At 35.7% G+C, this 27,531-nt stretch overlaps 1 protein-coding gene across 1 annotated transcript; it reads left to right on the forward strand.

The window, feature by feature from the left end:
• Positions 1-1,398: 1,398 nt before the first annotated feature.
• LOC141590225 (uncharacterized) lies at positions 1,399-27,531 on the forward strand. The gene is made up of 2 exons (XM_074410831.1): positions 1,399-1,812; positions 27,424-27,531. Exons 1-2 carry the CDS (start codon positions 1,399-1,401, stop codon positions 27,529-27,531), a joined length of 522 nt encoding a protein of 173 aa, XP_074266932.1.

The following is a 27,531-nucleotide window of genomic DNA, read 5'->3' on the forward strand; positions in this document are numbered from 1 at the left end:
CCTCAGAATGTTACTCAGTTCAGGCCTATAGCATGTTGCAATGTTGTGTACAAGATTATATCTAAGTTGCTATGTAACAGACTTGCTGCAGTGCTACCACATATTGTAGATCAGAACCAGGGTGCATTAATTCAAAACAGGAGTATTCAGGAGAATATCCTGATATGCCAGGATCTCATTAGATTTTATGAGAGACCTAATGCATCACCCAGATGTCTATTTAAAATTGACCTGCAGAAGGCATATGATACAGTGGAATGGCAGTTTGTGGGGCACTTATTGAGGATGCTGAAATTCCCAGTTGGCTTCCAAAGCATGATTATGCAGTGTGTTACCACTGCATCCTTCTCCTTAGCTCTAAATAGGGATATGTTTGGTTTTTTTCAGGGCAAGAGAGGGCTTAGGCAAGGGGATCCATTATCACCCCTCCTCTTTACCTTGTGTATGGAGTATCTAACAAGAACTTTGAGGTATGCAGCTACTAAGTATGATTTCCACTTTCACCCAATGTGCAAAAATCAAAGGTTGGCCTGCTTGATGTTTGTTGATGATGTGTTGCTATTCAGTAAAGGTGACACTACTTCCATGATGCTCTTATTACAGTCCTTTTCCACCTTCTCAAAAGCATCTGGTCTTAAAATTAGTCCTGCTAAATCCAATGCATATTTTAGAGGGGTGCCTGATCACATTAAGACTGATATTTTAAAGATATCAGGCTTTACTGAAGGTGCTCTCCGTTTTAAATATTTGGGAATGCCTATTCAAACTACAAGACTTAAGATGTCTGATTGTGCTTGTCTCATTGAGAAAATCTGTGGGAGGATTCATAGTTATGGAGCAAGAAAGTTCTCTTATGCTGGCAGGCTTGTGTTGATTAAATCAGTCCTGAACACCTTGCACTCCTACTGGGCTTCGATGTTTGTCTTACCCAAGGGCATCTTTAAGAATATAGAAGCCACCTGTAGAAACTATATTTGGGAGAGTGGTACAGAATATAAGAGGGTCCCTTTAGTGGCATGGGATAAAATTTGTAAGCCAAAGGAAGAAGGAGGACTGGGACTGAAGGATCAGGAGGTATGGAACAAGGCAATGGTGGGTCGTCTGGTGAATTGAATTGCTGAGAAAAGAGACTCCATTTGGGTACAGTGGGTACAGTGTAACCATATCAGAGGGAGAGACTGGTTTGAGTAGAGTCCTTCAACTAACTCAAGCTGGGTTTGGAGAAGGATCTGTAAGGTTAAGCAGGAATTAGCTCATGGATTTGTGGATGGGGTCTGGGTGGTTCAACCCACAAGATACACTCCTAGTGGTTGTTATGATTGGCTCAGGAATGTTAGTTCTCCTGCATACTGGAGTAAGGTGGTCTGGAATAGTTAGGCTCTACCTAAACACCAATTCATGGAATGGTTAGTGGCTCATGAGGCACTTAACACTGTGGATAAACTGTTAACCTATGGGATGGATGTTGATGCTTGCTGTCTGCTATGTGAACAGGCTAATGATTCACTGGCTCATCTGTTCTTTGACTGTCAGTACAGCAGACGAGTGATGATGTCTCTACAGCAGGTTACAGGGTGCAGCTTCCCTCTAGCTGTTGATCTATCTTGGTGGTCTAATAGAGGAGGTACAATTGTCCAGAGAGGAGTTCAGATTGCACTGTTCTTGGGGGCACTTTACTCTATCTGGTTTCAGAGAAACAAATGCAGAAATGATACGGTCCTCATGCATCCAAGACATGTTGCTTTGCAGATAAGTGATGGAATGAGAGCTAGAATTAGAGGAAGAGGTAGGGAGAAATTGAATGCTAATGATGTAACTTGGCTTTGCCATAAGAACCTTATGTAATTAAGGATTTGCATTACATGTAAATCCTACTATTTTTTATATATATATTACTCACATTTTATCAAAAAAAAATAATTAAATAAAGAGTAAAGAAATTATGCCAATCTTAAGATGAACAAATGGAAAGGAAAGAATAATAGAAGAGAACCTGATTGATTGATGAAGAGTTGTCAATTCTCCAAATAATAACCAAATAATCTTCAATTACCCAATAAGAAATTTTGAACAATGATTAAGGAAAGATTAAATTGCAATTTGTGGAATGATTAAAAAATAATATATTCTAATATACTCCTAATCTAATCTAAGGGAACTTAATCCTCACTAAGAGGACTTAATCCTCAATTTATTACAAAGAGAGTATATATAGTGATACAAGGATTAGGTTAACTAAGGCCTTAAATGACGATTAGGCCCTTTAATTTACGTCCAAAGCCTTGCAAGTCCTGGGAAGGGACGCTCGACTTTTGCTCGAAGATAATCATGCTGTATGGGGAGATGCCCAATCTAGCACGGGGGACGCCCGTTCAGAGCTTGAGGACACCCGGACCAACTTTGGATCGCTCGTCCTCAAGGGGCCTTTCTTCTTCTTCTTGCTTGGCTGCCCCATTTCCTTGTTTTATTGACATAGGCCTTTAGTGTTAGTCTCCCCTTTGGTGCTTGGTTGTTATATGTTATCAATTTAGCTCCGTTTCACTCCGTCAAGCCAAGTTAGTGCTCTTCTCCTACAAAGGACACCAAACCTCATAGAATGCATATAGAAGGAAGATAAAGACAAGAAATAACCCTAAATGTGCGTAAATAGGAGCCATATCAAATATCCCCAAACCGAACCTTTGCTCGTCCCGAGTAAAGAGGTGACTAAAACTATGACCCTTATTTATACTAATACTACTAACATAGCTATTGTGAGATAATAAGCGGGTCTCACTCCGCCCCTTCAACTTAAAACAAGACATCTATGAGGAAAGATTCCTTCTTATAAGGCAAAGTGCGGGCTTGCCAAAATGGCGACACATCCAAGCATTAAGTACAAAAAAAAAATAATGGATGCCTCTACAAAAGAATAGCCACTTTCCTCATCTAAGTGGCGGAAATCACCTACAAGGGAAGCAAATTAAGGGTACACACTCCATCATAGATATTATTTCTCCTAGTTACTAAGTTCAAGAAGGGATACAAACAAGTCACCTCCAAGTTGTGTTAAACTAGGCTACTTTCGTCCACAATTGCTAAATGCTTTTGTCAAGAGACAAATCTCTATGGTGTTAGAAAACACTGTAGGATCGCGAAATTCCCCCTCTTGCCTAGACAAGAAGAAGGGTCGTCCCCTCTCCACCATGCAACAAAAGTAGGATCATCAATGGATAAAAGGGATTCAAAGTGTATGAGTTTCATGATAGTTGTTTGCTTTTTGGGTTTATTTTCCCCCCATTTTTATAGCATTTGACATTGGAGAACATTTCTTGCCATTTTTTATCTTTGGCATTTTGATACTTGGCAATTTCAATTTTGCATTTTAGAACATTTTTCAAAGTAACCCCATTTGTAGCAAGGGTACTTTTATTAAAGCATAGGAGTCTATTTTTGCTCCTCATTTCATTTGATGCAATTGCAAACTTTTGACATTGATAACTCGAACTCAATTTGATATTTTTGTGCCCATTCCCTTTTGGTTGACAAAATGATGATAGAAGTGAACGAACTTTTGCATGGCATCAATGGTCACCTTGGAATAAACGGTAGCCAAGGAGTTATCACACCACAAGGCACTCTTGACTAGGCCTTAGACCATGGGACAAAAGATACTAGTATGACACATCCTAGGGTGTCTTGAGAATATTCTAGCAAACAAAGTCTCAAGGAGAAAAATTATCTACAAGGGCCTTATATACACATGCCAAGCTTCCCAAATAGGCATTTTCACAAAATTTTGTACTATGAAAACTACATGCCATGATGCAACTAACATATATACAACTCTAATGCATATGCTTCTATCAACTAAAATGCCATATAATCTAGATGCAACTTATAACAACACAAACCGTAACAACAAAATACACCACATCCTCCTTTACAAGTTAGCCCATCCTCCTCAAATGAATATTGAAAAGAAATGGAAGGAAAATAGAGATTAGAGTGATCATACCGAGCGGTCTTCACATTCTTTTGCTAATGCCTCAAATGTAGTGTCATATCTATGTGAGAAGAGAATAAAAACATAAGTATATACAATTCTACACTACTAAATTAAAGAACATGTTTTTGGTTTCTGTAATTTTCAAATTTTTATGGATTTTATTTTTATGAAATTAAAGAACATATTTTTAAGCTTTTTCGAAATTTTTCAAATTTTTATGTATTTTGGAGAATAGATTCCCATCCCCCACTTTATTTTGGACATTGTCCTCAATGTACATGTAGGAGTAGGAATGAAAAAGAAATACATATTTTTGGATTTTTAAAGATTTATGGAAATGAAGTACAAATGCAATGATATGATATGAATGAATGCATGATCTAAGTAAATGCAATTCTATATGACATATATAACAAATGAATGCAAACTAAACTACACTAAATGATGCATGTTCTCACCTATGATCAAACCTCCCCAAACCGATTTAAGTACTATTTCTAGTGTAGGAAAAATGAGGTTGAGTCATTAGTGACTATACAAGAATGCAAATTTAACTATATGCAACTAACTATATGAGACATGTGAGATATATTACAATTCAAGCTATACTATATGATTAACTATGATGTATGTTACTTCATGGTTGAACCTCCCCAAACCGATTTTAAACACCATTGCTAATATAGAAAGAAAGGGGTTTAGTCATGAGGTAACTACATAAATGCAACTATACATGAGAGATAGGGAAAGAAAGGGTTCTTACAATCATGATCTCAATTGTTAGTATATTGTAGAAGATGAAGATGGTAGATAGGATGCATATATAGCCATGTCACGAGCCAAATGAGAGAAAAAGTGAGTTTCAGGGTCAACCCGCTTGAGTCAATTTTGACCTGCTCGAGTTACTGCTCGACCCGTTTTTCATGTTTCTCCTTTTCTTTTCCGGTTGGAGGGACGGGGAGTGCTTGGTTCGGTAGATGGCAAATAGCCCCCAGTTCATTGTTTTAGTCCAGTGTCTGTATGATAAGTATTTGCATCGGACCCTGTTTATATGGTCAGTTGTTTGTATCAAATAAGCGTCGTTGTATTTTGTGTGAGGCAGTTTTGTATATATGACCTTTTGTGCATTTTTGGTTTGTAGTTTTTTTTTGTGCATGGCTTTTTTATGTTGTGTTTCGGAGAAGTGCGGCGATGGACGGTTTCTCGCTTGAGTTGGTATTTGTACCTGCAATGTTAGTGTAGAAAACAGGGAACAAGTAGCACATACGCATTCACATATGCATATAAACACGTAGAAACACGCCAAAAATGTCATCGAAAATAACTGTGATGACTCGAAGTTAGAATTTGAAATTGCTCATTTGAATTGAATTTTTAAAAGTTATGTGAGAAAACGTCACACTTGGATCTTTAAAGGGGAATTGTTTTGAAAATTTTAGAAATTAATTCGTGTTTGAATTAAATTAACTCGAAAAATTGCGTCAAATTTTGCCGAAATTAATTTGTGAGTTGCATTGAAACTCAAACCGTCTTTTGAATTTAAGACGAAGTGAAGTTAAAAGGAAAGTTTGCAAATGTGTTGATTTTTGAATTTTGTGAAATTGAGACTCGAATTTACGAGAGCGATTTGTGAGACCGAAATTTGTAAATTTTGCGAAAAAATTTCGTCAAGGAAACGATCCATCGCGGATCTGGGCAACCAACCCTTCCCCCTTTTAAAACCGTGTCGGATTTCATAAAACGTGAATCCAAGGAAATGTGAGTGTGAGAAAATAGAAAAATTCCTAGGCCAGCCATAAGAGGCACGAGCATTATGGCGAGGAAAAAGAGGTGCCAGGAGAAAAAACAACTTGACAAGGACAAGTCAAGGTGTGATTCCTTCGAAGCAGCCTGAAGAGGCGCGCGCATCTTTGCGATGCAAATGGGACTCTTCTTTTTCTAAAAAAAGCGCTGATTGTTTTGTATAAGTAGTGACTTTGTGCTTCATTTGTCGCCTCCCAAAAAATATCAACTCGATGTAATGGGAGTTGATCAATTGTTGGTTCTTCGCCAAGTCAAGGTCAATCTTCATTCCTTTATGCATGTTCCCGGTTTTTGGATACAAAACACCATGTTTTTGTCTTCCCGAAAGGCGAGATTTGCCAGCTTGCCGGAGAACTAGGTGCTATTGGAGGGTGGTCGGGTTGTACTTTGATGCTTCCTCTGAATCGGTTGTACTATAAGGAGACATTTCGTTCCATGCTTGGCTTGTCGATGAGCCAAATGAACTATCTTCTCGCTCCTCATGGTGTTGATATATTGTCCTTTATCAACATCTTTTGCAATCGGTTAGATGCTAATGTTTCGGAGGTTGCTAGGAAAAGAGCCCTTGCCTTTTTCCTAGTGAAATCTTACCTTCTTGTTGATGTTTTGAAGAAGGAGGGACCGAAATGGTATGGTAGTATGACCCTCATTTACATTATTGAGCAAATGGAGCAAAAACGGGACCCGTCTTGGTTGGTGCTTGGCGAGATCATTCAAGCCTTGGATAAGAAGGTGCCTTGTGGAGATTCACCATCGTTTGGATATCCTAGAATTATCCAAGTATGGTTTATGGAGAGGTTAAGGTATATTAAGCCTCCGATTGATGCTTCTTCTTACTCCTTTCGCCACCTTACCATGAGAAAGAAGTTGTATGCAAAGAGTTTTGCATGCACCAAGGCCTATTGGACCTTGAAGTTGGTGGAGGAGGGCGGCCCTCACATCCATTAGGTGGTGTCGTGGTGGCGCTTGAGATCCTTCACGGGATTGCTCGCTTCGACCGCTTTTTCCAGCTTTTTGATGGTGGTCGGTTTGAAGGTTGCTTCCTTCATTTATCCGGAAAGGTTTATGAGGCCAATGGGCCGCGAACAAAAGGTGTCCGCTCAAGATAATCCTTTACGAGAGAGTGTGTTCCGAAACTCCGAGCTACTGGAGGTTTTTGAGAGCTGGTGGGCCACTCGGCTAACTTGAGAGGTGCCGAATCCCGCTCTCACGACATGGGTGACTCCCGCTTATGTCAAATGGTCAAGAGCTTCCACCTTGGAAGAAAGGTCAAAGTTTCGCAACGATAAGGACAACGACTTGAAATACCAGGATGCAGCCAAGGCAAATCGTGCTTTCTTTGATGACTTTGATGATGTTATGAGCCCGTGTGTGATGAGGCCGCTGAAGAAGAGGAGCTTGGGTCCCAAGGAGGCTTTGGGCCATATGTGGGATCGACTTGGGTTGGGTAGTGGGCCGTGTAATAGCCCTGGTGCGGTTGTTGTTGCGGATCCGTTGAGAATCCGTTGAGAGGACGAAATTCGTGCTAGGCGAGCTAGCAAGAAGAACAAGGGGAAGATGCATCCCGAAGGCAAGGGCAAGGGTAGAATGGAAGAGTAAAGATCCTAGTCTATAATCTCCTATAGAATTTAGTTCAAAATAGTGGCGGAAACAGTGTCGAATGAGATTAAATACACAATGATAAACTAAAAATTCAAACTCGGATTAAGATAAATATAATCCATGTGAAATATTCCCGAAAAGGTAGTCGATACAATTGGCAATTTTGGTAAAAAAGGCTAAATATTAAAAGCCTCAAAAGTGTTTAACAACAAACCAAAGGAAAACCAAAATAAAAAGAGTAGGATCAACTACTCGCTAGCTCTCACTTGAACCCTGGCAAAAACCAACACCTGTCATGTTATATACATAACAACCACAATCAGTGGGGAGTAACTCGGTGTTCTCCCAGCCACATTTCATCAAGTTAAACAAGTAATGCTAATATAACAAAATACCGAAAACTGAAAACATTAATATATCAACATATGTTTAAAACATAACTAAATTTAAAACCTTTCAAACCAAACCATAGCTCAAAAGATAAAGTACCACGTTATCAAAATCTCAACTCTTCTTATGGAAATCAGTTTAGTGTCTTAGTATAGATTTTCACTCGGACTATGCTACGGTACCGATGTACCAATCTAGTTTTGGAACCCAGTGTTACGGTATCGGTGACCAACTCCAAGTTTTCGAGGCTGAGTGTCATGCTGTCGGTAACAAACTCCAAGTCCTAACTAGGCTACTCAACCAATAATAGAGCGGCGTCTTATTTCTGTTGTGCTAAGCCCTAATCTAAGGTATGTACATATCTCTTGAGGTCTCATTTGACACCCAGTTCGACCATTGATAATCCAAATTAGTCCATTTAGATGATGGCAAAATCTAAGCATATCCTAAGCTATTATTCTAAACTTACACCTATCTGTTCCATAAGTTATTTAAAATTTGCTGTATGAATATTTATTATTCAAATATCCTTAAAAAGGAAACCTTTGAAAAGTAATGACTTCCAAAATTAGAAACTTTATCAGACTTAGAAACTTCTTGAAATAGGAACTTCTTAAAATTAGTAACATCTGCATATACGAACTTAAAACAAAGCAATTATATATTTAAATAAAAAAATACTTTGGTCCTTTACTAATTTAGAAAAGGTAAATTAGACATTCTGGACACATGTGATAAATGGCCATAATGCCCTTCTCCAAAATTTAGTCTTAAAACCATCATTTATCCGATTTGACTAACACAGTTCTTTATTTATGTAAAATCGAGTTTAACTTAGAAACTTATGAAATTTGACGTGGTCACTTTTCATACCAACACAAACCAGCCTGTAAAGTTTCGTAAAAAGATATGTTAAATTGGTATTTTAACTGAATTAAAAACCATATTGTTAATAAAACCGAAAAACACCAATTGATTTAATAACAATAGCTTCTGACCAATTCGGTCTCCAAGAAAATTTGAAACATTCTAGAATAACATAAAAAGACCATAAATAGTTTTTCCAGAAACCAAAAGTCAAGAAATCCATTTATTAAAAATACATATTTAAAACAGCCAGATTTGTATTTCAATTATTAAAAATATAAATCTACCCAAAACAACTCATATAAAAAATCTTACCATTCTTACATTAATTATGTGAGTCAGTAGCATAAGCCACGAAAATGAAAACGTCCGAAAAATAATTATTAAAAATCAATAACTAATTCTGCCAAAACAAAGATTAAATGCTTTTAATTATAATATAAATCTATAAACCGGATCTTATAATTTTTTAAACATCCAAATATGCTATAAGACTGAAATAAATCATTCACACGAAATTTATTCATTATATAACATTTTAGATCTCAAAATTTGAATAAAAGCATAAAAATCACGATACGAACAAATCGGCTTTAATAAATTATAACGCACCTAAATTCATAATTTAAAATATCTACAATAATTTATCATCAACCAGAAATTTTGACATGAAATATGTAATTTTCGAAATTCATAGTTTATCTTAATAATAATTAAAACATCAAAATTGACAAAACAAGCAATTACTCATAATAACTGACGAAATGTCGAGTCACGCCCATAAGAGTTACTTCTTATTCGCATTACAAATTGATAAAATGCTCGCTCTCGTACGGATCTTGATGATAACGCCTAAAAAAAATATTTATATATGATTAAATCATATGCTAATTAAATAAAAACCAAAATTAAATATATGACAATGATTAAGGGCAATATTTACCGTTAGAGTAAGATGAACGGATGATGAGAAAAGATCAATCCTAATAAAGAAGAAAGAAGTCAAACACGTACATAAAACTATTTGCAAAAGAAATAAAGAAGCTGGTAAGCAAGCACAAACGTAAATTTTTTTTCGAAACAAAGAATGTAGCAGGGGTTTGATTTACTTTTTTCTTTCTATAGAAAACCTAATAAACTTAGACAAAAGGTAGAGCTTATAAGAGACTAAAATGAGAAATAAAATCTTCTTAAAAGTCATAGGTTAACCAGTCAAAATAGTTGTTTAAACAACCAAAAATATCTTCCCATTTTAAATAAAAATGAAATAAAAGGTAAGATATAAAAATTATCTTATAAGTTTTAATAAATACAAAGTAAGAAAGTGCATAAAATACCATGTATTCACTACTATCACATGATCCATATGGTGATGGACTGAAAATCACTTTTCCATTTTATTAATATGTGACATATAATTAAAAGTCTGCACATTTATAAAATCAGACTAAAAATAAACCAAGTACAATTTTAAATAAAATAATTAAATCAAACCGTAAATAAAAGAATAAAAATTTAAATCTCATGAATAAAATTAAATAATTTAGTTTTATAAATTAGCGGGTGTTACAATCTCCCCCACTAAAATAAAGTTTCGTCCTCGAATACATAAAAGTAGAAAATAAATTAAAGAAGAAGGACTCTTTAAAACATTTCTGTTGACAAACTGATACGAAAAGTCATTGTTGAGGTCAAAACCATCTTTTAAACTAATTTTCAAAATCGAACCATAAAAGTCACTTGTCTAGAAATCACTTGTCTAATATCTTGGTGCGAGAGAATACTTGTCGCAAACAAGAATTCTGTAGTCCAAGATAAAGGCAAGCTAACATTTGAAAAAACAAATCTCATAACCAAACGTTACGAAGTACTGGACAGTCATTAGACGTCTTTAATGACAAGTCCTAGCATCCAACCAACGTCGAAACCCAAAAAAGTTGTGTAAATTTTATTTCAAACGTTAGGACAAATCCAATTTGTAAATACAACATAACATTTGAATGTTTTTCGAGGCATTAAATAACTTTAGTTAAAACAATTCCGGAATATCTCAAAACGGTTTTAAAGACATTTGAAACAAAACAAAAGTTAAACACTAACCAATAGTGAAATTAGACGTGAAACTTAAAGGTTTGAAATCAAAACTCAAAAATGTTAAAATCTCCATAATAACAAAAATTTTCTAGTAGTCAAAACTCTTGTATAAAGTGGACATACACAAAGAAAAAGGTTAGCGATTAGTCAAAACAAAAGTTTTAAAACTTAAGCAAAGGTCGAAAAACATGAAAGCAGCTGAAGCAATTAGATGCTTGAGAGAAGAAGAGGGAAGAAAAGACTCAAGAGCCTTACAAAGCTCTCTTAAGGGTTGTAAAAGAGGTTAAACATCTCGAGATTCTTGGTAGTAAACACAAGGTTTCCCATATCCATCGTAACCATACCAAGTCTGTCAACAATAGGCAACTAAGTTGTCAAGCTCAAAGTTGGCAAACTACCTAGTCTATATCCTTCAAGATCATCGATTGATACAACTTCCACCCAAACATCTTACCTAACTGATCCATTTTTGAAAACATCATGGAAAGCCCTTTAACTCGCCCCTCTTTAGCATCATATCGCTAGAATGACTCTCGTACGCCCTGGATAAGGTCATCCACTATCCAAAGGTTTTGAGTAAGAGGTGAGGATACGTATTGGGAAGCCATTTAATCGGACACCCAATCCTGCCCGCGTTAGCGGCCTCTATTGATCGATCTTACTTGGTTAAGTGAAAAAGTTGATAAAACGGGTTAAATGCATGAATTCTCATCCACAAATTTAAACCTAACATGTGAACTTTGCTATGTCGGTTGTTTATCCAAGTATCAATAATTGATGTCAAGTTGAATTTAAAGGTTTATTTGCATGCAAAGACGGAATTTAAACATCCATTTACAAAGTTAGGTCTACGGTGCTTAACGCGATCCATTTGTCTAAAAAGGGTGCTTAAAATGTGAAATGTAAAATATAAACTCGTCAATATGATCCGTCATGTATTCGGGTTAACCGAACTTAAGATCGTCCTAAACAAGTGCTGGAAACATGATACAAGTAGTGTCAGGCAGCCTTTAAGGTCCGAGCCGATGAGCTGTGTAAGGGGCTCCCCCTGGTTTTGCAAAAGGTGAGAACAGAAAAGCATTAGGGCGCGGGTCAGGCGGCAGCCCAAGTGAACCTTCTGGTTCTGCAAAAAGGTTGTTAGAACCGTTTCAAAAGGTTTTTAAGAACAACTTTTGTTAGAAAAGGCCGTTAAGACCGCGTTTTTATTAAAGTGTAGAATGTCACTCAAAGTATTCATCATTATGTTGATGATATTCGTTGTCGGGTTTGAATTTGCAAGCTTGACATGAATAGTTTTGTAAATAAACATGCAAAATGTATTTGCTCACCCGTTTCATCACCGCACTCGAATTAAAACGACATGGCATATATATTAGCCAAGAGTGACATGCAATATGGTTAAGATAAAGGGGAAATTAAATGAAATAAAATGGAATGTGCTTGATATGAACTAATTATATTAAGTTCATTGCTTTGTAATTAGCCAAAGTTTATCATCGTACTCAGAATTAATCCGACATGTTATGTAGAACCAAAGATGATTATGAATATGACTAAAATGCTTGCAAATGTTAATAAAAGAGGAAAATTGTTAAAATGAAGAAAAGGGTGTTAAAATACCCTTTAAAGTGTAATTAACCAAATAATATCACCGAATCATGGAAATAACCGTCATGGTATAAAGAACCAAGGGTGATCATGATTTATGGTTATAAATGTTTATCATAAAAATGATTTGAAATGGTAAAAACCATTTTAAGAAAGAAAATAAAAACGAAATAAAACATTGAGGAATGAAGAACTCAAACACATTGAGTTCTGACCTGAGAAGTCATGTGAGGCGCAAGCCCCAAGGCAAGGCAACGGGCTCCTGTCTCAGGTTAAAACTCGATTTTGGCTCGATCTTTCCAAGTTTTGAATCGTGTTATGCATGTTTTATGATGTGAGAGTCATGAAAACAGTAAAAATAACATGAAATAAGAGGATTAATTACACCCTCATAGTTACATGTTCGGTTGCTTGGCGAGAAATCGACAAAGTGTATAACTTGTGAGTCGGAAAGATTGATTTGAAAAACCGTTTTGTAAATATGGAGTGTTTATTTGCTTTAGTGTGAGTGTAGTTGGTCTTAGTGGTAATCCAAGTGTTTTTAATGCACGATGACCATAACAAACAATGTGTAAGGCTCGTGTTTTCAATCGGTAGGTCGAAAACACGTGTCGGTTTTTGACTTTAGAAGTCGAGGTCTAGAATTTTAAGGGAGAAAGATGGGGCGGACTCTCGCGTGTTTGTAAATAGTGGTGCTTGGGGGGTATTTATAGAGGAATGTGTGGTGTTCTTCATTTTGGCTGACGATGCCATGCTTGCCGCCTAAAGACGCGCGAGCATGTGGGCGATACAAGGGATGTCCTGTCCTTTTCGCAATTTTGGAATTTGTATTTTGTTCCATCCTAGATTTTGTTAAGATGTGTTTTGTGGTTTATTGTGTTTGCTTAATCGTGTAAACTTGTGTTTGGGTGTTATTCAGGGTGGGTGTTTTATGTTTTACTCGGTTTTGATTTTGTGTTGAGTCGGGATTTTAATTTTGAATCGGTTTTTGGTTCGGTGTCGGTTTTGACTCTAATTAGCATCATTGCGACCCCGTCGTCGTGCATATAACACTCCAGGTAATTTTGAAATGTTTTAAAATGTTTTTCATTTTCAAAACCGTTTTCTGAGATTTTCGACGGGTAGTTATACAAACTATCGATCAAACGTAGCGATTTCCGAAACATGTTGTGGTCCGATAATCATCGGGTGTTTTTTGGGGATTTCATTGATACCGGGTAACTACAACCCTCCTGTTGTCTAATCCAAGCAGAATTTCTCCCAAAACCAAGCAAGCTCGGCTCTTGCTGATGAGGGTCATAATTACGCACATTTAGTCCCCTAGCTAAGCCTAACTTTGCATACTAATTTTGCATTTCATAGCCATTTTATTCGTCAATTTCTTCCTATTTGCTTTCCTAGTGCATTTCATCTATCTCGTAGGAAAGAAGATAAATGAGGCGGAATTCCCATCTCTCGCGCATACTCGGAAGCTTGTTGGTGATCTTGGACGGATTAGTATGAAGAGGAGGTAAGAATAGTGACCAAAGATGATAGGAAGAAATGAGTTTATGGAAGCATCATAAGTATAAAATCAAAGGGAGAAGAACTGCTGCTCAACCCGTTCGAGTTGGGAACAACTCGCACGAGTTGGCCACTGACGCGCTCGAGTCAAATACAACCCGCTCGAGTTGATGCCCAGAGTTCTCTATCTCGCGTGAATCCTCTTGAAACGTGCAAGGGATTAATTCGTTCGACACATAAGCATGTTTCCTAATCTACCCTTGATTAACCTAATATTGTGAAAGATCATAGATCCATATAAGACTCTCTAATAAAAATTAAATTATCTCATAATTTATCATTTTAGTGATCTATGTAACATGCATGAAAATATAAAAGCATAAAAATGAAAGTTAAGGAAAAACAATTTCCTTACATTGATTTTATGGTAATATGGGCACAAACTAGATCACCTACCTAGTTTGTTCTTGAGCTAAAAAGAAATGGATGATCCTCCTTGAAAAACATTCAAAAAGAAAGTCTCCTTCAAGTTGCACCCAAGAATAAATCACCCAAAAAATCTTACAAATACTAACTAGATATTTGTAAAACATACCCTTGATAATATCTGTAATATTACTAACACTCTTAGTAATAATATTTATTTTACTAACAACTTAGTAAATGATTTTATTGGTTTTTAGAGAGAAAGACCAACAAGTTTTTATTCACACATGCAAAATGGTGTACAAATGAAGCAGTAAATAAAAGAACAATGTGTTGGTCTATATGGAGGGGAAGAGGACCGGTGGAGTAGGTAGTGTGTGGGAGTTGATTTGTTTCAATATTGTCCAATCTTTTGTCACATGCACAAAGATGTTATGACAACTTATGGAAGAAAACACAAGTAAAGTGAAATGATTATGATTATAATCATCCACTATACTCCATTTACACGGTCCAATATCCCATTTACGGGTCCATTTTGGTTCTTATATTTGTCGCACAAATACGTGTAAATTTTATTTAAACATCGTTTCATGTTTAAATGTTTCCAATTAATTTCGTCCAAATCACTCCGTAAATATACGTGTACCGCTGCACATATTATTTACGTACTAATATTAATCGTATTAATCAATTAGTACAATTTTAGTGAATTAACAATTAATTAACTAAAACCCGTCTCCCAAAATTTATTATTCAATTATCACATAATTAAATAATAACTGCTGTGCCTCGAGTTCGCAACTCGAAATCTCTCTAAAATAATCGACTAACCTTATAGTCTATAAATCAAGGGACAAAATAAATTGTATCTCATACAATTAATTAGTTGTCTATTGGGGTTCGTTCCTTTAGGTGTGACCGAAAGGGGTCAGTTGATCACCGCCGTCTCACGACAATAACGTCAAACTCTAGTCAGCGAACCGTTATCGATTTACGTTAATCAACTGACGAGGATCAAATAATTAAATATCTGATGATATTCCCTTAATGAGATTTATTATGTAAATGCACTATTGTGGAGGACACTAACTCCAACAATCTCCCACTTGTCCAACACAAGGTGTGCGCTACCAATTCTCTTGTCCGTTTTAATCTCCCACTCAATGCAAGGTGACTTTCAGGTCGCACTTGCACATGAACATATCGCGAGTGGTTTTCTCTATCGGGAGTGTGACTACCTGACCGGAAAAATCTTTCACAGATTACTTCCGAGCGTGGCCACGCATTTGTAGTCATTAACTCCTCGAGTGGGCTTGAGATATAGTTACTCAACGTGGGTGGACAATTCCTGTCTGCCCTATCTATCCTATTGCACAGTACAGATCACCATGACCTAGTGAATGCCCTTTGGCCTCCTTTCACGGCACGACCTAGGACAAAAACCAAAGTCACTCGAAAACTGCACTTGCTCAGATAAAAGTCTCCAGTCAAAAGAATCGACTCATAGGAACGTCTTAGAGATCCCTGCCACGACCAGGCGTCTATAATAGAACTTAGGGACTCTCTAAATGGTCACTGTCCGGCAAAGTGTCACACACTCTGCCTATGTAATCGACTAGTCATCACGTATGACCTTATGGTGTTGAACAACCATCAATCGACTTACAATCGAGTCACTCCGAGACGTCACCTCATTAAGTGACTAGGGACAAAATACAATGTTCATCTTGTTCACTTGAATAGTGTTCAACATTGTCTCCATAACTTATTCAGATAAACAAGGTATTCAATGTTTTCAGTCAAACTGAATAATTGAGTTCTTAAAGAAACTCTAACAATGAATGCGATCATCACTTATGTAAATATCAATACTCTATCCAATATTTACATAACGATCTTTAGCAATTAAGGTATAGTCCTCAATTCACATTGAGATGACATAACCATCATGTCTACCTTATGCCTACGGCTTTGGTTAGAGGATAAGCAACAGTTGCATCACTCTAATTTCCATTACTATTTTCCTTTGTTCTATGCAATCTTTTAATCACATAGAGCATTTCTAAGTACACGTCTAAACAAGTTTTTAGACTCTGGTTCTAAAGCCAGTCAAACACTCCCACTGTTTTCACAGTCTCTCGGGTGACGATATTCGGCTAACAGAACTACTTTAGTTCCATTAAATTCCGGATATCAACTGTCTCTTATACAACATCGGATGTTGTAATGTACTTAGCTTTCGTTCATGATTTATACGTAAAACACTTATACAAATCCTTCATATGCCATCTTTTATGTATGACTCCTCATATATATGTATAACTTCTTATACATGTATAACTTCTTATACATTTTATTCTTTATGCACATAATACTCTTACATGCTAACCATTCCTTAACGTAGCCCATAACTTCTTATAAGCATAGGAATGCTATCTTGTAACCCTTTTACGCGAAATTCATAAATTCCTCCAAACTACAAGAGTAAATCCTCAGTGCTTCTCAAGTACTCAAAGATGCTCTTGATAATCATCTACTGACCCTCACTAGGAAATGATTGGTAATTACTTATCATATTCTCAATATGATAAGTCCCAACGAGAGAAGCTTTTAGCATATTTAATAGATCCTGCAGCGGAAGCACAAGAGATCATATTAATAGTTCAACAACTTGAACGAGTCAAGAATCTTATCACATAAGTCTCTTGACTAAAATGCTAAGATCCATGGAGATCTATCTCATTAGATCCGGATGTTTAAGATGCGCCATGCTACTCTCAAATATTCACCCGAGAATATTTCTAGTCACTAATATGTCAAACACATATTTAGACTAAGAAACATCACCTTAGCTACATTTCTAGTCACTAATATGTCAAGCACATATTTAGACTAAGAAAATCACTTTAGCTCCCACTAAACTCCATGTATCATCATGGTACTTCGAAACTCGAGTGATACCATTTTGATAGACTACATGATTGAACCCAAAGTTCCAACTCTTTGACGTATATAGATCACAAAAGGGATCTTTCAAGCATGCCAGGCTTCTTAGCATTGACAAGATCAACAAAACTTCTCCGAAGGAGAAAGTTTCGTTATTCTTTTGCCGAATCTCATCCTTATGAGAGGCTATATTGCTAAGAACATACGAATTGATAAAGGCATTTGGGTTGTCGCAAACTCTCTATAACCAACCCAAATTTTGAACATCTTATGTAACCTTTATGACAATATCAAGGTAACTTATCAAAGTATTCACCTTAAATCAAGTCTCGAAAGCATCTCGTGTTTCCTTCCTTATCACATCTTGTGTAAGGAAACCAATTCAAATTGCATGGTGACACGCCATCACATAGAGTTCATGCTATAGAAAAGCCATTGATGAGGGTTTAAGATTCGTCACTTTTGAAAAGTAACGCAATATTATCGCAAAATTATCTCCTTATAACCACTGAGCCACAATAAAGAACGTCTTCTTGCATTGTACTCACCACTGAGCCTCAATAAAGAACATCTTCTTGCATTGTACTCAGTTTGTGGGTCTTGGACTTCCGTAAGTTCAAACTTTCTCCCACTCTGTCTTCCATAAAATGAAAATCTTTCTGGAAAGACAGCATTACGAGCCACAAACTCTTTGTTCTCGTTTTGGAGGAGTAAAAACCAAGTGGTTCAATTTTGGATAACCCTCACAAATACATAAATTGGTTCTGAACATAAACATTTATGGTCCCAAATGTATAATAATGACAAGTTAGGGACCCTACCTACCCATATTCATATGGAGTCATTAAGGCTATTATAGTCGGGTTTTAAACTTTTAGTGAGAAAATTGCTTACAAAATTGCGAAAAACTTCAAACTATATCTCATAAAGTTTGGTTTATCTTCTTGACTATACCATACTCTATGGTTCACAATATTCTTAAAGATTATCAAGGTCATTACTTGATATTACCCATTTGATCTTCAAAGTCATCACTTTGAAATTTCCGATCAACATTATGATCTTGTCGTGCTTTTGGTTTACTACTTCATTTTGAAAATATAACACATTTCAAAAATCACTTTTATGTCTTATTAAATAGATACGAGATTTTCATATCTACTTAACATTAAGGTAAAAGTAACGAAGTATATTTATAACCAACTATCGGCCTTACACATCCGTATGTATATGGTCAATCACCTCACTATTGTGTTTCTTTTCAAAAGAAAACATAATTTATGCACACACACCATAAGATTCTCAATCAAATGGTTGTTCGATGTGCTTATCGTTTATTCGTTTAAACGAATTTACTTGAGGTTTGATCAATTTGGGTTCACCGAATTAGAGACATTAAAATCTACAAGATAGTATAATATTTAGTTTTTGTGAAGAATGTAAAATTCCTCTAACTTGAGTGGTCTAAACCAACCACCAAGTTATCATAGGAGTAGGTACAACCTTTTGATTTAAATCACATGAGTGATGCCTTCTATGTATAAACATATATGATTACATTCTTTTAAAACCAAATTTAGGTACATTTGTCCCTATCGAAATCATTGCTACTCTAGCACCATTTTGATACAAAAATGTCCTATGCTAGACGTCTTACGTTTTGTCAATTCATGTAAACTTTTTTACAAAGAAATGACCCGTACTTGGTATCTCATTCCAAGATAGTGGATCTAGCCTATCCTTTGACTAGATGTCTCTTTCAACTTTTGTTCTATAGCATACTTCTAGGGTTGATTCTTCTTAACTCCCACTCACTTTCACATTCCTCTTTACTTCAATCAAGAAAAAATGAATCTCATGAAGACCTCTCTTCATGTCATTCATGATATTTTATACACTTAGTAAGAGTGAATTACTATAAAGTGAGTGCAACATGTGGCAAAATCTCAACTTCTTGCGAAATTGGACTACCTAACCGTTCAATTGTTATCATATGCCTAAACTCTTTAGCGCATAAACAATCGATTTGGCCTTTCTCGAAGTGAGCTATTTGACGATATCATATTGGAGTATTATAAGTGTTTTTGAAAACTCTTTTCGCAAACTTTTGAATTACACTTGAGTAATTAAAACTAATATGTCATCATCATGACGGAGGTGTCACTTCCGAAATCAAGACTCTCTTGATAAAATGTGACTTCCTTTTAAACTCGTAATATGAGTTTGCAACATGAAACCCCTTTTTAATATGTATGGACGTTAATTAAGTTGTATAATAACCGCAAAAATCGTTGTAAGCTTATGTAGGTGAATTGGTAATTCATGTTACGAATCATTAATTCCTTCAAAGAAACCGCTTTCTATGAAAGAATGAAAAAAAGTATAACAATAAATAGATAAAGGAGGATGAAGTGCGCGATGCCATCCATTTATGAGAATGAACGAAAAATAGGAAAAATTAACATTCAATGTTTTAATTTTACTCGTGAAACATCTTTAACAAGTTTTAACATTTATATAATGATCTCTCACTAAATTATATAAATGATTCCAAGACCCAAATATTAAACAAAAATGAGCATCACTTGGGCGAAACATCCCATAATTGTGTAAATTCGGTAAGTCACGTTGACTAATTCTATCTCTAGAACTCTTGGTCGACGAATTTCCTTAAATCCATCTACTAGCCCCGGAACACAAGACCGTCTTATATCCCATTGAGTCCAACCAATTTTGGCGTGTGATAACCGCTTACCACCCTACTTACTCAAGGTAAAAAGAGAACACCCCGCTTGGGCGAGCGTGGCTCTAATGAACAAGAGATTCATAGGTGTTACTAATTGGTAAGGCTAGTCTCAATTTTAGTTATGTGAGAGATCTTGTCAATTTAGTCATAAATTCTCTATAAGTGAACTAAGTTAGCGAATGTAAATGACGTGAATTGACAACCGCGAAGATAAAATGCATGTGAATGGCGATTTTGGCATGCGCGAGAATAAAACAAGCAAACAAGTAAGCATATGAATAAATCCTAGTATGGCCACCTAGTTAATAAAAACTAGTCTATTACATTTCAGAAACAAACTCCTTGGTCCCTTGCCTCTTCATTCCAAAAGTGCCTTCTTCTTGTGGGATTTAGAACACCTTTCAAAAATAGACTCCGTCTCAATGTAATCCGTCTTTTGGAAACGCCGGTAAAAATAACTATTACAAATGAATTACATAGCTATTCCTATTATAAATTAATTAATAAAATAAATAAAACTATTAATTGATTACAAACCGACGATACGAGATCGTATTTAATTACAAACAAATCGATATTCCCATTCATTTCGGGTAATAACGATTAAAATAAACTTGGCCATACTAGGTACAACAAGATAAATTCTTTAAATAAATGACAATCATTCATTCAACTTAAATAAATATACTTAAAATGCTATAAAATGATGCCAAAATCGCCCTATCCATCAATCGTTGGTATCCATCTCGGTGTTTTTGGATTTAATCGATTTTTAACATGTAATCAATAATCAACTCTTAAATCTCATTTAAGTCCAAACTAATTGTCCAAACTATTTTGGACCTCAAAATTAGTCCTCACTAATTTTATGATGAATAATTATTTTGATTTGGTGATATTTTGCTAATTTAATCAGTAAAATCATAATTTTTAAGTAAAAATCCAAAATAAATGAAACATTACCCAAAAAATTGAAACAAAAATTTTGAGTATTCTGGAACACTCCCAAGAACACCAAAATGTCAGAAAAATTGCTCCAAAAATCCGGATAAAAGTTATGAAGAAAAAGATCGATATTTATCGGTTTTTAACCACTAAAACCAATAAACATCAAAATAAGGTGAAAACACATTTTAAATTTCACTTTTAACTTTTATATAATATTTTTAAATGTACATAAATTTATCACGGGCAGGAACAAATATTTCGAAATTATGATTAATTTATTTCACTTTTATCGACTTTTATCTCATAAAATCAATAAACATGCAAACCTTTAAACCAACCTTCAACATTTTGCATAAAATAAGTAGAAAACATGCATGAAACACCATAAAAATTCCATGACCCGAATCAACATTTAACTATTTGTAGTCAATTCTTAACTAAAATACGGCATTTTGACTCGGTTTTCTACCAAAAATCATTAAAAATAGCAAAATAACTTCATAAATCACCAAAATTTACCAAAAACTTTTGAAATCAGTAGGTGTGCATGCCCCAAAAATTTCGTGCTAAAACCTCTTCTAACATAATTTTTGAGTTTTTATTAATTATCACATAATTAATTAATATGCTTAAAATCAACATGCAAATTACAATCCTATGCTCTAATACCACTTCAAAGATCATAGATCCATATTAGACTCTCTAATAAAAATTAAATTATCTCATAATTTATCATTTTAGTGATCTATGTAACATGCATGCATATATAAAAGTATAAAAATGAAAGATAAGGAAAAACAATTTCCTTACATTGATTTTATGGTAATATGGGTACAAACTAGATCACCTACCTAGTTTGTTCTTGAGCTAAAAAGAAATGGATGATCCTCCTTGAAAAACCTTCAAAAAGAAAGTCTCCTTCAAGTTGCACCCAAGAACAAATCACCCAAATAATCTTACAAATACTAACTAGATATTTGTAAAACATACCCTTGATAATATTTGTAATATTACTAACACTCTTAGTAATAATATTTATTTTACTAACAACTTAGTAAATGATTTTATTTGTTTTTAGAGAGAAAGACCAACACGTTTTTATTCACACATGCAAAATGGTGTACAAATGAAGTAGTAAATAAAAGAACAATGTGTTGGTCTATATGGAGGGGAAGAGGACGGGTGGAGTAGGTAGTGTGTGGGAGTTGATTTGTTTCAATATTGTCCAATCTTTTGTCACATGCACAAAGTTGTTATGACAACTTAAGGAAGAAAACACAAGTAAAGTGAAATGATTGTGATTATAATCATCCACTATACTCCATTTACACGGTCCAATGTCCCATTTACGGGTCCATTTTGGTTCTTATATTTGTCGCACAAATACGTGTAAATTTTATTTAAACATCGTTTCATGTTTAAATGTTTCCAATTAATTTCGTCTAAATCACTTCGTAAATATACGTGTACCACTGCACATATTATTTACGTACTAATATTAATCACATTAATCAATTAGTACAATTTTAGTGAATTAACAATTAATTAACTAAAACCCGTCTCCAAAACTTTATTATTCAATTATCACATAATTAAATAATAACTGCCGTGCCTCGAGTTCGCAACTCGAAATTTCTCTAAAATAATCGACTAACCTTTTAGTCTATAAATCAAGGGACTAAATAAATTGTATCTCATGCAATTAATTAGTTGTCTATTGGGGTTCGTTCCTTTAGGTGTGACCGAAAGGGGTCAGTTGATCACCGCCGTCTCACGACAATAACGTCAAACTCTAGTCAGCCAACCGTTATCGATTTACGTTAATCAACTGACGAGGATCAAATAAGTAAATATCTAATGATATTCCCTTAATGAGATTTATTGTGTAAATGCACTATTGTGGAGGACACTAACTCCAACATGTTGTACCCACTATATATACTTCATTTGTAATAACTAAGGGTTTAACTTCCCTTAGATTAGATTACACTCTCATTAAGTGTAGATTAAAATAGATTAGTCCTTAATCATTCCACAAAATTACACTTTAATCTTTCCTTAATTATTGTTCAAGAATTCTTAGATCTAGTTGGGTAATTGAAGATTATTGGGTTATTATTTGGAGAATTGACAACTCTTCATCAATCAATCAAGTTGGTCGGACTCACTTGGAGCTTAGTTTTCGGCTACTTGTCGTTAGGAGCACCTAGACCAAAACAATATTTATAATTTCACAAACAACTCTACTATTAGTAAAGAGGCAAGTAAAGGTCGGATCCCAAGGGACGGGTATTGATGTAGGATTTTCGATTGCAAGTAGCGGTGTCTAGGGGGTGTCACGATTTGGGTTGAGATAAGAAGATCACTAAACTAAATAGCAATAAAAGTAAACAAGCAAGATGATTAAAATGAGATGTAAACAATTGATTAAAACCACTAGGGTGTCATGGGGTCATATGGGATTCATGGGAATTGATCATACAAACATATTCTCAAATTATAAGAAAGCAATTATTGTTCTGATGGATCGAGTTGGTTTATATCTTACAATCCTAGGAAGGTTTGGGTCCCGGAGCCGAATCGATTAGATTGTACAACACCTACAAGTCGACTTAATCCTCCCTACTCAACTATATGCATGGTCTAATGAGACTCGAGTTGGTTTATGTCTGACAAGTCTCATTGAAAAGGTAAGTGATGGGTAAAAAATACAAGGATTCATAGGCTCGCATTTCATCAAACATAACATGTGCATAAGTTGAGATCACAACAAGCAAGCAAATAAATTATGAAAATATATTAAATTAAGCATGAATCATCTCTCATGTTGGTTTCCCCTAATTACCTATTAATCCTAGTTAAGGAAACTACTCACTCATTATCAAGTTTAACATGTTAACAAGGTTGTCAATCATATTAACAAAGCAAAACATGATGAATAAATGAAGATGATTAACAATAATTAAAAAGGGATTAAGAGAATTATACCTACTAATGATTACAAAATAAAGCAAAGAATAATAGAAGTACTTGATGAATGATTGGAAGGTTGTCAATCTCCCAATAATAACCCAAATAATCTTCAATTACCTAAAATAAGAGATGAATAAAAGAGAAATTAAGGAAATGAGATTTGTATTAATATTTGATTAGAAGTTGATTACAAGATTAAGAAGAGATTAGAATGATATAAACTACACTAAAGATTGATAAGAAGAACATGATTAATCTAATTAGACTAATGGGGTATTTATAGTGGGAATAGGTACACAAATTAGGGTTTACTAAGGGCTTAAATGACGATTAAGTCCTTGAGGAATCGCTCCTCTCAGAAAGATGCGAGTCTCCTTTTTGCCGGTCTTTCACAAATATGTGCATCTTTCATGGAGGGAAGAAGAGGACGTATGGGTCTGTAAGAGAATCCGAGCATCCAAGGGGTCGGGACGGGCGGATTCTGGGGTGGCTGGACGAGCGTCTTTATGGCTGGACGAGCGGATTGGGGCGTGGTTGAACGGGAGTCCCTATGGCAAAGACGCTCGGATCTTTGGAGTCCTGGACGGGCGTCTTGCTATGCTGGACGAGCGGATCTCATCACAACTTTTCTTTTATTCATTTCTTCCTCTCTTCTTCCAATAATCCTCCGGGATTTAGTCGGGGATGTAAGGATTTCTTCATCATTGCCCATCTACTATAATATGTACAAAGGCCTTCTAGTCTTGTCTTCTCTTTGATGCTTGGTCATTAGATTCGATCAATTTAGCTCTATTTTACCATGAAAATGCAAGGTTTGCTCTCCTCTCCTACCAAGGAAACAAAACCTCAAAGAATATGCAAAACAAAGGACTAAAGATAGTAAATGACCCAAATATGCACTAAAAAGCATAGGAACGAGGCTAATTCGGGGACTAAATGTGCTCAAATAATGGTCACATCAAATATCCCCAAACCGAACCTTTGCTCGTCCCGAGTAAAGAGGTGACAAAAACTAGACCTTTATTCAAACTAACATACTAATATAGCCGACATGAGACAATTAGCGAGTCCCACTCCGCCCCTTCAACTCACAACAAGAAAACCATGAGGTAGGATGCCTTCTTGTAAGGCAAGGTGGGTCTTGCCAAAATGGCGACACATCCAATCATTAAAGCACACAAAATCAAGTAATGGATGCATCTACAAAAGAATACCCACTTTCCTCATCTAAGTGGCGGAAATTATCTACAAGGGAAGCAATTCAAGGGTACACACTTCTTCATAGATGCAGTTTCTTCAAACTACTAAGCCTAGAAGGATACCAATAAATCACCTCCAAGTTGTGTCAAGATAGGGTACCTTTGTCCTCAATCATTAAATGCTTTTGTCAAGAATAGACTCCCTATGGTGTTAGAAACACTGGAGGATCGCGGAATTCTCCTTCTTGCCTAGACAAGAAGAAGGGTCGTCCCCTCTCTACCATGCACAAAAATGGATACGATGGATAAAGGGATCGATAGTATTTGAGTTTCATTTGGGATTTTGCTTTTGTTATTGTTTTCCCCCCCAATTTCTTGTGGCATATAACATTTGAGAACACTTTCTTTTTGCCATTTCTTTTGATTTTTGGCATTTCAATACTTGACAACTTTTCAACTTTTTGCATTTTCTTTTTGAACATTTTCAAAGTCACCCCATATGTAGTGAGGGTGCCTTATATTTGAAGCATAGGATTTTTTTCATTTTTGTTACTCCTCTTTTCTTTTGATGCATTTTGCAAACTTTTTCTTTTCTTTTCATTTCTTAAATTCAAATTTTGAACAATTTCTTTTTGTGCCCATTCCTTTTGATGACAAAATGTGGTATAACATGGATGAATGATGGTTGCATGGTTTCGAGGGTCACCTTGGAATAAACGGTAGCCAAGGAGTTATCACACCACAAGGTACTCTTGACTAGGCCTTAATCCATGGGTCAAAGATACTAGCATGACACATCCTAGGGTGTTTTACAAGTATTCTAACAAGCAAAGTCTTAAGAAGAAAAAGCATCTACTAGGGCCTATATACACTTGTCAAGCTTCCCAAGTAGACGGTTTCACAAAAGAAACATGCAAACTACATGCCATGATGCAACTAACATATATACATCCTAATGCATATGCTTCTACCAACTAGTATGCCAAATAATCTAAATGCAATCCTAGATTCACATTGTTTTTACCGCATCAATCAAAATAAAGCCACATAGTCATTAACATAAAAAGGAAAAAGGAGATTGGGAAGATCATACTATGCGGTCTTCAATATCCTCATGTCTCGGATGTGGCGTAGTCAATCAACGTGAACAAGGATGAACAAACACAATATATACAAAACAATATATACAAGACTACACTACAAAGGAATTGAACATGTTTTATTGGAATTTTTAAATTTTTAAATTTTTTTGGATTTTTTTTTTTGAATAAAAGTCAAGTTGGAATTTCCCATCTCCACACTAGTATGGACATTGTCCTCAATGGCCAATACGATAGGAAATTATGCAAGCATGATGCATGATTTTAAACTAAATGCAAACTATACTAAACTACACTACATGATGCATGGGTTTTTGTTATGGCGGAGAGCATAATTTAAATTAGCTCCCGATGCATGGACTTCCCCAAACCAAAATAGACATTATTTCTAACGTCTTGAATTTCGGGGTAGTTCATGCACATGGAATGCAATGCATGAAACTACAAATTGTCATTTTGGATTTTACAAGTTGGGAACAATGAAAAGAACACCTTAATGAAGCCAAGGTGTTAGTCCTCCATGTTGCTAGGACTTCACAAACAAATGATCAAAATAAAATAAAGAAAACAAAAGAAGTAGACAAACCATAAGAGGAGTGAAAGAATGTAGGAGCCTCCAAGGTTTGCTAATCCTCCATCATATCATCATTATCATCATTTTCCTCCATAGATGTGGAATCATCTCCACTCCCACTTTCACTTCCTTGCTCTTCCTCACTTTCTTCTTCCTCTTCTTGAGCTTCTTCTTCATCAACATTCTCTTGAACCTCTTCTACTTCACCTTCTTCATCAACACCCTCATCAACAATCTCCTCTCCACTCGGTCTTCCACCACTAGAGGTGTTAGGAAAGAAAACTTCCCTATCCGCCCAGCTAGGCAAAGGACATGATGGATCAAGAAGTCCTTGCCTAGCTAGATGTAGGAGGGGCGGATATTGGCCTTGTAAGCATCTACTCTATCATTGTAAGCTTGCTTGTGAATTTCTTTCATGAGTAGAGTCAAGTAATCATTTCCTACCTTGACATCCTTGGGTTTGAACTCGTGATACTCAAATGGGTAGGGTGGTGTGACAATGGAGGAGGAGGGCTCGTCAATCTCGCCTCTTTGTTGTTGAATAATATACTCGGTCTCCTCGGAGAGTAGAAGAAGGTAGTCCCAACTAGCTATGGAATGGTTGTCTTGCAGGTCCGTGGGGAGTTAACTATGGTAGTCAGCTTGATTCGTAGGGGAGATGGATTGGTGGTGGTACCGTTGCTGAGGCTGGTCATGGATCTGAGATGTCAGGTGCAGTTAATGATGATGAGGTAGACGAGGATGTGGGTGCCGAGCCTTGA

This window comes from Silene latifolia, chromosome 7, assembly GCF_048544455.1.
Source record: "Silene latifolia isolate original U9 population chromosome 7, ASM4854445v1, whole genome shotgun sequence".
Lineage (NCBI taxonomy): Eukaryota > Viridiplantae > Streptophyta > Magnoliopsida > Caryophyllales > Caryophyllaceae > Silene > Silene latifolia.